At 37.1% G+C, this 13,918-nt stretch overlaps 1 protein-coding gene across 1 annotated transcript in view; it reads right to left on the bottom strand.

The window, feature by feature from the left end:
* The window catches only part of LOC6036051, a 747,764-nt gene that overhangs the window by 35,623 nt on the left and 698,223 nt on the right, over positions 1-13,918 (bottom strand). The window contains exons 13-15 of the mRNA XM_038257515.1: positions 9,301-9,442; positions 9,015-9,226; positions 8,599-8,789 (exon numbers count right to left, since the gene is read on the bottom strand). Coding sequence (XP_038113443.1) covers positions 8,599-8,789; positions 9,015-9,226; positions 9,301-9,442 — 545 coding nt within the window. The remainder of the gene's footprint in view (positions 1-8,598; positions 8,790-9,014; positions 9,227-9,300; positions 9,443-13,918) is intronic.

Here is a 13,918-nt window from a genome sequence, read left to right as displayed (position 1 = left end):
TTTCATGAGATTTTTAAAACAGGTTCTGGTAATTAACATAAATATTCATGTAGAGAAAAAGCATAATGAATTTAGTCCAACTAAACTAAATCTTAAGTATTCCTGATTTTCTCTCGGTCGAATAAAATTTACGACTTTTTCTCGAGGTGGCCACCCTAGCTTATCAATGCTATTTTTTTTGTTTTTTTTTTGTAGATCATGAATTGATAAACAATAAATTGCAACTGCAATTAGATATTGCTTCTTTGCATGGTTAGTTTAATAATTATTTTTGATGAAAATTTTATTTTAATTTTGTTTGCAAACTCACATGATTTAATAGAATTTTTGTTGTTGTCAAACATATAATCGCATTTTTTTTAATTTTGTAGTTATAGACAATCTTTATTTCTGGAAACAATTTTTTTTTTCTGCGGCAAACACAACGCAGTAGGCCTGGTCGCTTTAATTTTTGCTATACATTTCCGGGTAACTCGGATGTACTGTAATCATTAATATTGACAAGAAAGGACTTGAGGCGTAATCTTACCACAAGTTCTGCCAGGATGCTTTCTTCGGACTGGCTGCGCTTGTGTTCGATTAGATTAGATTAGGAAACAATTTTCTTAATTTCAAGTTATAATTATTTCCCAATAATTGTTGACTATTATTTTACATTCAAATTTGAGCAAAAAAATATTACTTAGATTGTTAATTTTTTCTAGCAAATCAGATACTTTAAGATTTTTTTTTCATTTTATATTCTTTTTTGTTTTCGTGGTCCACCAAATTATGATTCTGGAGTTGTACAATATGACAAATTGATATTTTTCGGAAATTATCAAACTTATGATCATATAAAATTGCTAATTTTTAAATTCTATCTATTCTATCTATTTTTTAAAGCACGAAAAAATATGTTCAATCATTGTAATCGAACTGACAAATAACGAGGCACGATTAATCAAAAATTACACTGAGAAATAATAATTTGTTTAAAAAGTATATCTTTAAGAGGCTTGTATCTCACAAATTGTAGGACATTTTCCCAGCTTATCATTTTGTTGGCTGCGGTGTTTTTTCTTTACGACTTATTTTTTATCGGAAATTTGTATTAATGATTTTTCGAAAATTTTATTCTGAAAATTCCTATTATTTGAAAACAGTGCACTTAAGCAGAAAATGTTAAGTCAATTTATACAGAATATTTATTATAATATGAGCAATTCCAGCTCAAATCAGATTTTTTCTGGTACTTTTGACGGTTACTGTCGGCATCCTGCTTTTTTCTTGAGTATTTTTGCAATATCTTAGGCGATTTCTTAAAAAAATTCGAACTAAAAAAAATGTGACATCACTTTAAATTTTAACTTTTAAATTAGAACAATCGAAAAATTTCATAGAAGTGGAGTGTATTTTTCATTCAGTGTATTTCGTACAAGTTTGTCTTTGACCACTTTTTGATACGGCTTCGAGATACATACAGTAATTTACAATTTACAGTAAGTTACAAAAATATTTAAATATCTTATGTAAAGTAAAGTATGTATCCATGTCTACAACATTTTATTGAAATCGAAGAGGGTCGGGTGCAGAAGTATCAGAAAAAATCCTGTTAAAAAATATTATAACTCGACGACAAAATATTTGCCCATTCTTCTCAATTATATAAATGACACATTGTTTGGCCCTCTGAAACTTCAAAAATTTAGAAATTTAACTTACTAATAAAAAGTTTATTTAAGAATAAATTATTTTTTCCAAGTCAAACTATTTTTTATCCTGATTACAGTTCAGGCTTGTTTATCCAAAGTTCGATTATCTAATGTTTTCTTAGGGGCTTAGAAAATCGAATCATGGCAATTTTTTGTTCACTTTTAACATCACATTCGAGGTTCGGCAACAGTATTTTAGTTAAATTTGAGTGGCTGATGTCCTGTTGTGTTGAAAAAATCATTTGCTCAATATTTCTTCACTGCCTTTTTTAGGCCTCATCTTGGATTTATTTATTTTTTCAAAAATATATCCTGATTGTAAGTATTTTGAATTTGAATTTGTAATTTAATTGTAAGTAAGTTTGAAATCAAATTTGTTCCAACTTTCGATTGGTTCAATTTCCAAACATCGCTGTTCTGCCTCAGCCCAAGTTCCCAGCGAGTGAATAAAAACGGTGGAAAATTGCAAGCACCCCTTCGCCGGAGAACCCCATCCAAACGGCGAGTGGAGGGAAAAATTGTAGTTTTCTGCACAATTTAGCGGGGATAAAATTACTATTACGATATGCTTCTGCTTCTGCTGGCTGGCGCTGCTACTGGTTATGCTAAAAACACCGATTTTCTGTTCTGCTCGCCTTAATGACTTGTAATAGCACACCTCGAGAAATAACAATAACGCGGGGCGCTCTGAACTCGGAGCTGCATCAGCCGGTGGGGTGCTTTTTTTTTGCTGCTTTTGTGGTGTGTGGGCAAAGTACCAATTATTTTTCGAAAAAAAGTGTTTCTTTTTATTATGCTGCAGGCGCGGCGATGGAAATTCATAAAAAATTAGCCCCGATTCGATGCGGAATTGCCGTTAAGATGGAAATCTGGGTGCTGATTTCTGGAACGGGTTCCTCCTACTTTACATCATTAGTGGAGCGAAAATCACTTGATGTCAGTAAATTACCTTAAATTTATGGAAACGAAAATATCCACGAATTTTAGGAATTTTCGGTTTGCAGCATTCAACTGTTTCTTGCGAAAAAAACTTTTCCTACGTTCCTTATCACAGAATACCACGAAAAGCTCAAAATGCCTCCTCGCAACGCAACCTCGTTCAAATAACCCCTCAAAATGCCATGTTTACCATTCCCAGAATCTAATTCAATCCGACTAATTGCAAAACGATTGTATGTTGAAAGCCTTCGTAACAAGAAAAAGTAAAAACAACAAGAATCAAGAAAAACAAGCCTGGCAGGTCTGTTTACACGAATCACATCCCCCTTTCCCCTCTCATTCTTCTACCAGAAGCATTTTCCTCCTTTGAAAGCCGGGAAAAGTGGAAAATTTTCAAAGCATGCGGAAAGAAATTAATACCAACAAATGTGATTATGCTTTGTGTGTGTGTGCTTCGAGTGGAATTCCTTCACGCAGACTTTGGACTGCCCCAGCGATAGAGCTTTTGTTAGTGCCTTATCGGCTCAAAGCTTTTTTTGCTGCCGCTGCTTCCTGACTTTACACACCAGTTAGCATATAGCATGGTGTACTTGTGCGGTATGTTTGTACGAGTGTATACTGCTCGAGCGGATAAGGAAGTACGGGGAAAATCTCCGAACGTGCCGTTCCTTCGGTCAATTGTAGGAGAAAAGTTCTCGTGCAAGGCAACAGTATTCACAGCAGAGCAAAAAAAAAAAAAAACCATCGCCATCGGCATTCGGGCTTTCAGGTATTTCAATGGTACAAATTTGCACGAAACATTACGGTACTTTACGTGCCAACATCTTTGTGGGGTTCCGTGAGAGTGTTGCTGGCATGCTTTTCCGCTATCGAGAAATATTTAATCTGTAGTACTGGAAGTAGTGTTTAGATATCATGACATTACAGAACAATTTCGCGAGTTCCTTGCTAACGTTTGGATTTGAAAGTACGAAGATATAAATATTCTGCTTACAATTAACCTCATATTATTTTTTTTTTCTAATGCCAAAGAAACTTCTCTATCCACTCCTTAAGTTCAAAGAAGCCATTTTTGTTTTCAGTTTGTATACAAGCTATAAAAAAATTGGATCTGTTCTCGCAAAAAAGATCAAAATTGTCGATTTGGTTTCTTCGGCAAAACAAAGTTTGCGTTTGAATCAATTTAACTTGAGCTTATCTAAGCACTGAACAGGCAGTTTATCTCGAAATATGGTTTAAATAGTTGTTTTGAAATGCATAGAAACCCAAAAAATCAAAATCAGTATTTCAGGGGACCATCCATAAACCATGTGGAGACTACGGGGGAGGTGTGATTTGGCGGTTTGTCCACGATTCATACAAAAAATATTTTTTTTGTATGGAAATTGTCCACGATGGGAGGGGGAGGTTGGAGATTTCCAAAAAAGTGTCCACGTGGTTTATGGATGGTCCCAAGGTTATGTCGCCAATTCCGGCGTCAATGTGCAAACAAAATATTTTTTCAAAAAACTTCTAAATTTTTATGGAAAAAGATGTTTTTTCAACTTTAACACAATTGAAATGCATTTTCCTGCATTGTTAATCATTTTTAGCATGTTTGAGTTCATTTAAAAATATTTTAAATTTATGCGAAATTTTTACGTTCACTACCACAATAAGTTATTTTGAAAACTAATGAATGCAAAACAACTACTTTCTCCCCCCTCTCGACTTTGTTGAAAGTTCAGAAAGTTTTCTATAAATTTGTCTAAGAAACTTTAAAAATTGGACGTAAGGGTAACATGAAAAATAGAAAATTACCCAGAAGGGTAATTTTTTCATTTGGAACAAAATTTTTCATTTTTTTTCAGTACGCAGAATCCCGAAAAATTGGAGCGGCCGTGGCTGACTGGTTACGGTGTTCGCTTTGTAAGTGAATGGTTATGGGTTCGATTCCCATCTGCTCCCAACGAGAAAGTTAAGAACACATAAATTTGAAATGATGAATATGAACGAAAAATCAAAGTCGCTCGAGGCGGGGTTCGATCCTCCGTCCTTAGGATTGGTAAGCAAAAATGCTAACCACTAGGCCATGACGACTTGGTGAGCGTGGACTGGAATTAGGAATACTGTTACAGAGAGCGAGTTGTGGCGCCACGGCAAATAGTGTCCAGGGCATTCGTGGAAATACAATGTCCCATCCCAGAGGGTCCCGGAGTTACCAAACCTTCTTAGCATGGTGCTCCCAACGAATACAACCAAAATCTCGGAGCGTATGGTGGTGTGTCCCCACGCTTCTTCCTCCCCTGTCGATTCAGAATTGTGTTGTTGTTCGAACACTCAGTGCTCAAACTCAACCCAATTACGAGTCATCTCTGCGATACGGCTTTACGCAGTAGGCCTGGCCGCTTTAACGCTTGTGATGTTTCAATGCATTCTAATGCAATGGCGCACTACAAATGTTAATAAATGACAAGAAGAGTGCTAGGCGTCATCTAACCTAAGGCACTCTCCAGGATCCCTTCGAAAGATTGGCTGCGCTAGGGTCTGATTAGATTAGATTAGTACGCAGAATCCCGAAAAATTGTATTTTTCATCGAAAAAAAAAAACACTAAAAAAGTTTAAAAAACTCTGCCATTTTCCGTTACTCAACTGTAAAAAAATTTGGTACATGTCATTTTAAGGGAAATTTAATGTACTTTTCGAATCTTCATTGACCCAGAAGGGTAATTTTTTCATTTGGAACAAAATTTTTCATTTTAAAATTTCGTGTTTTTTTCTAACTTTGCAGGGTTATTTTTTAGAGTGTAATAATGTTCTACAAAATTGTAGAGCAGACAATTACAGAAATGGTGATATATAAACATAAGGGGTTTGCTTGTAAACATCAAAAGTTTTTTAGTTGTTCTTCGAACAAATCTTTGTAATTATTTTTTGTTATTGGGTAATTCTCCACCAACTCATACGAAATCGGAAAAAGTTGCCCCGACCCCTCTTCGATTTTCGTGAAACTTTGCTCTTAGGGGTAATTTTGGTCCCTGATCACGAATCCGTTTTTTGATATCTCGTGACGGAGGGGTGGTACGACCCCTTCCATTTTTGAACATGCGAAAAAAGGGGTGTTTTTCAATAATTTGCAGCCTGAAACGGTGATGAGATAGAAATTTGGTGTTAAAGGGACTTTTATGTAAAATTAGACGCCCGATTTGATGGCGTACTCAGAATTCCGAAAAAACGTATTTTTCATCGAAAAAAACACTAAAAAAGTTTTAAAAATTCTCCCATTTTCCGTTACTCGACTGTAAAATTTTTTGGAACATGTCATTTTATGAGAAATTTAATGTACTTTTCGAATCTACATTGACCCAGAAGGGTCATTTTTTCATTTAGAACAAAATTTTTCATTTTAAAATTTCGTGTTTTTTTTAACTTTGCAGGGTTACATTTTAGAGTATAACAATGTTCTACAAAGTTGTAGAGCAGACAAAAACAAAAAAATTGATATATAGACATAAGGGGTTTGCATGTATTCTTCACGAGTTATCAGAATTTTACAAAAAAGTTTTTTGAAAAAGTTATGATTTTCACCATTTTTGACCAGTTTTTCGAATTTTTAACCCCTAAAACTCAATCGAGTGCTTTTGAAAGTATTTTTTCGAAAAGCTTAGCTAATTTTGCATAAGAATGACCCCTTGGACGATTTTTGTGGCTTGTGCACTGCTTGCTTAGTTCGAATCTCGGGGTGGATGGAAGCTAAGGTGTAAAAAGAGGTTTGCAATTGCCTCAACAATCAAGCCTTCGAACACCTAGTTTCGAGTAGGAATCTCGTAATCGAGAACGCCAAGGCAATGCTGTAGAGCGAATAATTTGATTTTTAAGGCAAAACAAATTAAAAAAAAAAGTTAAAAAAATTAAATTACAGGCCACGGTATTAAAATTTGAATAAAAAAAGTGTTTTAAAATGCATTATACACCTGTCCTGTTGTTTTGCAATCATTAATTTCCAAGATTTCTTAGTATTGACGAAAATTTTATTTGTGGAAGAAAAAAAAGTTTTTGCTTTAAATTTTATTTTTGGAAGAAAAAAAAGTTTTTGTTTTTTTTTGTAATGTCATAAAAGTTCAAAATATTATTAATCGAGTCCAAACATGCTAAATACGATTATCAATGCAGAAAAAAGCATTCTAGATTGTTCTCAGTTCATTACTTTTGATTCCATTGAAATTTTGATGTTTTTTGAAAAAATATTTTTTTTTGTCCCCTGACTTTTCGGATTAATTTTTAAAGGGAGGGAGGGGGGCGTACGCATTTTTTTTAAATCATATTTCCGTAACCAGATTTAGTATAAATAATAATTATGCACTAAAGCTCAAATAGCTCAACATAAAATTTCATTAATTAAAAAAAATCTACGTTTAGTTATAAAAAGTTAAGTAAAATATACATCTGTTTTTTTCCGTGTACCTATTTTTCCGAAAAGTTTTACAATTTTGCTGATCAGAAGATTCTTTCTCAAGATAAAGAATTTCATATATTCATATTCAGGCTAGTCATTAACCTCACAATTGAATGGAGACTTGTATTGGAAAAACAATGTTGCAATATGACTTCTTGATATATAGACATAAGGGGTTTGCATGTATTCTTCACGAGTTATCAGAATTTTACAAAAAAGTTTTTTGAAAAAGTTATGATTTTCACCATTTTTGACCAGTTTTTCGAATTTTTAACCCCTAAAACTCAATCGAGTGCTTTTGAAAGTATTTTTTCGAAAAGCTTAGCTAATTTTGCATAAGAATGACCCCTTGGACGATTTTTGTGGCTTGTGCACTGCTTGTATGTGGGGAATTTTCGGAAATAAAAAAAAACAAACCGGATACACTCACTCACCACAAAAATATTAAAAAAAAATCTGATTCTCGCAATGCCCGAGTCACAACAATCGTCCAAGGGGTCATTCTGATGCAAATTAGCTTAGCTTTTCGAAAAAATACTTTCAATAGCACATGATTGAGTTTTAGGGGTAAAAAATTCGAAAAACTGGTCAAAAATGGTCAAAATCATAACTTTTTCAAAAAACTTTTTTGTAAAATTCTGATAACTCGTGAAGAATACATGCAAACTTCTTATGTCTATACATCAAAATTTTTGTTTTTGTCTGCTCTACAACTTTGTAGAACATTGTTTTACTCTAAAATGTAACCCTGCAAAGTTAAAAAAACACGTAATTTTAAAATGAAAAATTTTTGGATTTTGCAAGAATATTCCATAGCACTTTCTGTTAGTTTAACAACATTTGTTATTGAAATGACATGAATTTTGTTATTACCGTCTGCCTGGGTAGACTAAATCGACATTTCTGAATTCGAATATCGCGGTCACACGGTATTCAAGATGGCGGCCAATATGGCGACTATATAGATAAGTCAACAATATCACAGTTGAAGGCTGTCGACGAGTCTTGTTTAACTAATTTGGGGTCGCTGAATTCGAATATGGCCATGAAAATCGGTCACATTGACCCAGGAGCGACCCCAAATAAGTTGCAAGGTATCTCGATCTGATCGGAACTACAGTCAAATACAAACATTGCACGGGGTTTTACGGTTTTGTTCAATATCTAAAGATTGAAATCAAATTTGGGTATCTGTGAAAGTCAAATGGTTGAAAGTTGCACAAAATTGTATGAATCCTTAACTCAATTGAGTTAAAAATGCACTTGCGACAAGATAGTACAATCACGCAGAAATGGTAATTTTCCATCAAACAGCATTCAGTTCCGAATCACTGCGCTAGACAACCGTAATGGTTAAGGTTCGAAAGGTGCACTAATTAAGCAATGCATCACGTCGTGTTCTTTTTATGAGCTCCCAACAACTCCACTTCACTCCACGATAGTTCGTTTTGTTTCGTGCAGCATCGCCATAACTCAATACAATTGTAACTCTGTGTTTTTCCAGCCCCCCTCCGGAGATGACCCCTTACCTTAGTGGACGCGTCCTGCTTGGATCCGTGCTGCTTCACCAGATCGGCGCTAACGTTCGTGATGGTGGTCGCCGTCGTGGTCGCTTTGATGTAGTAGACCCGCACGAAGATAACGAAGCACAGGACCAGCAGCGTCAGCAGCACACCGAACAGGATCGGCGAAACGCTGTCCAAGGAGCTGCTGGTGAGCACTAGAAACAAGAGTGTTGCAATGTCAGTGTTTGCTATCGTTCTGCGTTCAATTATGTACTAAAAGTTAGTAATTAATTGTGGCATTGGCCTCGCCTTTTGAAGATAACGTTGAACTTTTGAGGAGGTAACTACTTTGTTTTCTATTCTTATCAGGATCTTTTTAAAGACAATTTAATTAATTTGTACTTGGTTGGTTTTCAAATATGAATTGAGTGTTTTCTTACCGGCTCGATTTTCGGTGGTGGTGCTCTCCAGGAAGAAGTCCTTCACGATCACGCCCTGGCTGCGACCCTTCTGGTTCACGGCATAGATGATGGCCCGCAGCGTGTGGTCATCAGCGGACAGTCCGCCCTCGTCGTACATACCGCCGTAGTGGATCAACGTCTCGAGCGGTTCGATCACAAAGTATGGCTCGTCCGGGTTGGTCATGTTGTACCTGATAGGAGGAAAAAATAAATGAAAATCTTCTTTAAAGTGTTACAACTATTAAATCCCATCCTCGATACTCACCGTAACCGCCCCGTCCGGCCGGAGACCAGCTCGAGCAGGAAAATCTGCGGCAAGCCACCGTCGTACCCGGCCAGGCACTGCACCTCGACCGAGCTCTGCGTTTGATTGTTTATCGTGCAATTTTTCACCGTCGATGGCAGCCCTAGCGGAAGAATGGGAAGAAAAAGTTGGCAACAGGAAATTAAAACCCCGTACGAAATTAAAAATCGACCCATTATCCCCGGGAATTGAGAGCACGGCGTTTGAAAGCACGTTGTTTAGAAAATTTCGAAAACTATGCAATATTTATAAACCTGGGATTTATTTAAAGGTCCAATGTTCCAGTTTTTTTTATTTTTTACTATTTGTCTGGTATTAAAATTCGCATTTTGAAAAATCATTGATTTATTGGACCTATTCAAAATAAATTAAATAAAAGAACAGGTGAGTAGTTCTCTATATTTTCGCATTTTTTTTCAGATCTGTTTGGTGTCTTTCGAGCGAGCCACGTAGCCCAGTGGTAACGCTTCCGCCTAGTAAGCGGAAGATCGGGGTTCAAATCCTGGATCGGACCAACACAACTGGTGATCTTTCCCCTTCTGGATTCAATTGCTTAGTAAAGGGAAGGTAGTGTGTCGTCACAAACTGGACCTTATCAACGACACCTTAGGAAGGCGACCTATGTTAACATTAACCTTAACATGTTAACATTAGTTGAGTAAAGAACTGCCACTGAATCCGCTTTGTAAATGCCGGCCTCGATACTCTTCATGGGTGTTCCCCTCAGGAACTGGTAAAGATTTACTTTTTTTACCACTATTTGGTGTCTTTGGCAAAGGTGTAGGTTAAAATGACTTTTATTTAAAAGATCAGAATTTTTCACAAATGTTTCATTTTCAATATTAAAACTCAAACCAATAGTGTTCAAAAGATTGTTAGTTTAAAAATTTCAGGCAAAATAAGGTGACATTTAGAAAACCCCTTTTTATCGGTTCGAATTCATACTCAGTTACTATACAAAATGTTGTTTTGAATAAAAATCTAGAGTGATTTTGTGAACAAGTTATCTGTAAATGGATTTTTAAATTTAATTTTTTGATTCGTAGTCGATTTTTTTTTAGATTTTCCAATTATGTTTGGTTTAAAAATCTCATTCAGAAGTGGTTTTCGAAAATGCATAAAAAGTTTTAAATATTCTTTTTTTTCATAAAATTATTTTTATTAGGTCCTTTTCGGTACTGGGAACTAGTTTTAAATATTCTTATGTGAACTATTTTTTTAAACATTCCTTAGGTTTGACTTATGAGCATGAGCATGAGCATGAGCATGAGAGACCACCCATGGTTGTCCTTCTCCGTTGCTGAACAGGACCGTAATAACCTGTCAGCACAACCGATCATACGCTTCAACGATCTGGTGATGTTTCTCTTATCAACAGCATGCATGAATGCGCTGAAAAGATAAAACATCAAGATCATCAAAACTAGAACTGCTGCAGAAAGGTAACAGTCGTTGGCCACCAACGGCGCCCGCCATGTCAGTTTGTAGATCTCGAGGGGATGGGACGGGAATGTTAGTTAGCACAGGCTGCTACCAAGGGTGGGTTCTATACGATATCCACACCCCCGCGTGTGCCGGAAAACTACTTCTACTTGGGATTTTGTTAGTAGGGAAGGGTAATGGTCAGGATTCATCATAGAAGATGATGATGTGACCCAAATAATCGATAAGTTTTGTTTAATGGGGTGATGTATTATTCCCAAGGCAAGCAATCGGATGCTGCTGTTGAGACTATTCCCGTTTATTTGTGATTTATTTACGATTAGATGGATTATCTTAGGCAGCCGGCTGTGGAAAAATAAAACCACAAAAAATGTATTTCGCAGGTAAGATATTAAACTCCTCGTTTAGTTCGAGTGGATCATAGACGATTTCAAGTTTTGAATAATTATAAGAAAAGCGACCGATAACTGATGAGTTACGAAGCTACAAGAAGGGCTTGGCAATCGCGTAGGAGAAATACTACATCACGTAAACGATTGTGATGAAATTAAAACAATAACTTAAACGAACTAAACCGGCGGCGTGCCTTCCGATCAACGATGATAAAAGAAGGACTTATGAAAATAAACCGATTCTATACAAATGTCTTTTGCACCGTGAAAATTTAATACATTATTTGAAAATTTATGCACAATTTCCCCGACGCCGTGCCTCCTGATCAACGATGATATAGGAAGGGCTTTTAAAATCACAAAACAATTAATGTAATCGAAATTAAAGCACAAAAAAGAAAAAAAAAATCACTGGAAAAAAAAAATGACGCCCGAAACACGAATAATCCTGCAAGGCGTGCACGCTGCCCCACCAACAAAAATCGACTCAATTCGAAAAACCTGGAAAATAAATTGATAAACATTAAACGAACTCATTCATACAAACGCTTACATACCACCTATGACACCAGTAAAACCCAAAATACTTTCTTACCTAAATACTTTTGAATACATTTAAGAAATATCATATCACAAAAAACATCGTGTATTTTTCTTTTGAGTTAAATGATATTAAGTTTAGTTTTGAGAGTCAGGTGAAATTATTATTGTTTTGATATGATTAAAACGAGAATCATATTTTTTCGAACTCGTATTCCGTCGACGACACTAAAAGTTCTTTCTTAGACAGCCGGCTGTGGAAAGATTGAACCAAAAACAAAATGGGATTTCTACAGTATCAGATACAACTAAATACAACTTTAAGTTAAATGATTTGGCGCATTTCCTGCTTATAAATGATTAGATACTTTATCGACAAATTCGGTCTCGCGTACAAATAAAAAAATCAACTACCGCATCTATGTTACATGATAAAAGAACGCGTTTACGCAGCAAAAATAAAAAAGTTGATTTACCCTGTTCCGCGGAACAAACAGTGTACCAAAATCGAGAAAAAAAAAATAAATAAATAAATACGGAAGCTTATCGTGAACGTTCGTCCCTGTCTGTTCGTCTGGCAACACTGCAAAATTGTCTTCCTTTCGATCTCTTATAATCACTCTCTCAACCTCTCCATCTCATACCCATTAAAACACTCAAGCACACTGACTCGCACAAAAAGAGCACAAAGGAACGCGCGAACCGATACTAAAGATTTGACCCCACCGCTGCTCGAGATCCTCTACCGAGAAGAACACATTCCCTCATCCACGCTTCGTTGTTGCCCACATCACCCGCCACGCAACTTGTCCGCCGAAAGAGCGCGTTTTCTACTCCCGTATGTGTCCACTCTCTACTGGTGAAGTCACCAACACCGATGCAGGGTTATCGCCAAATGAGCACAAACACTCCTACTCCCTCTCGCAACACAACTCACGCACACTATTGGCATTCAAAATCATACACACACATCCAACAAAGAACGGACTCACCGGATTCAAGAAATATGACGGCTCCCGCAGTGCGTGGCCGAATGGTTACGCTGTCCGCTTTGTAAGCGGATGATTCTGGGTTCGATTCCCATCTGCTGCAACCTTCCATCGGATGAGGAAGTAAAATGTCGGTCCCGGCCTTGGTTGTTAGGCCGTTAAGTCATTCCAGGTGTAGGAGTCGTCTCCATGCCATAAGTACAAACAACACACCAAACCAAGCCTACTCCGGTGGAATCGCTGGCGGCGGTTGGACTCGCCATCTAAAGGTCGTCAGTTCAAACACTGGGGTGGAAGGTTCCTTGGAGTAGAAAGAGGTTTGGGTGCTCTCCCCATTCAAGCCTTCGGACTCCTAGGTTCGAGCAGAAACTTGCAATAGAGACCACAAAAGACCCGGGGGTCGTTAATGTGGATGGTTTGATTTTTTGATTTTTGACGGCTCCCGCTGATAACCTGACCACTTTCTCCTCTTCGTGGCCAGCATTTCGCCCGTCAGGGCACCAGCACATTCCACGCAGCTCCGCTTTCTCGGTTCTCCAAAAACCGAAGGAGACTGAAACGTGTCATCTTTGCACCAAAGTGAGCACTTCCGGGCCGGTTGTGCGGCAGCGACCACTCAATATAATGCCACCGGAAGGCCACCTAAACCGAAAGCAAGGTTCCCAGAACGACGCACACACACCACCCAAACACCGAATGGCAGACTTGGGACGCACCAACACTGAATCTCCGTGCCACACACACATTAAAACTCTTCGTTTTTGCTGCCGTTTCAAACTCAAGTAGCCATAGTCGTTCGGCAACCAAACTTATTTCCACAAAAATCTACTCTTCTTCCTGGGAAATTGGACAAACTCCAACCCATTTCCACACAAATAATACACTCGCGACGATTAAAACACTTTTTGCGGCAGTAACTCTTAAATTTCACCGAAAAAACGCATCCCAATTCGCGAACCGTTTTGGCCGACCTCAAAAAAAAAAAAAAACCAACGACCATTTCTTCCATTCCCAACATAATCTCATTAAAATAATCTTCAAAACTGAAACGTTTATTTCGCCAGTTCACTTTTTCCGTGCACTTCGTTGCTGCATACGCCTCTACCCGGCCTAACCTCACTCATCTTCTCCAGCTCAGAACATACTCACCAACTATTTTAGATTACGTTATTAAAATCGAATTCAGCACACTTCCGTGCTACAAACTTTGCATTT

This window comes from Culex quinquefasciatus, chromosome 2 (genome assembly GCF_015732765.1).
Source record: "Culex quinquefasciatus strain JHB chromosome 2, VPISU_Cqui_1.0_pri_paternal, whole genome shotgun sequence".
Classification (NCBI taxonomy): domain Eukaryota; kingdom Metazoa; phylum Arthropoda; class Insecta; order Diptera; family Culicidae; genus Culex; species Culex quinquefasciatus.
Note: the sequence above shows the minus strand (reverse complement) of the source record. Positions and strands in the feature narration are given on the sequence as shown.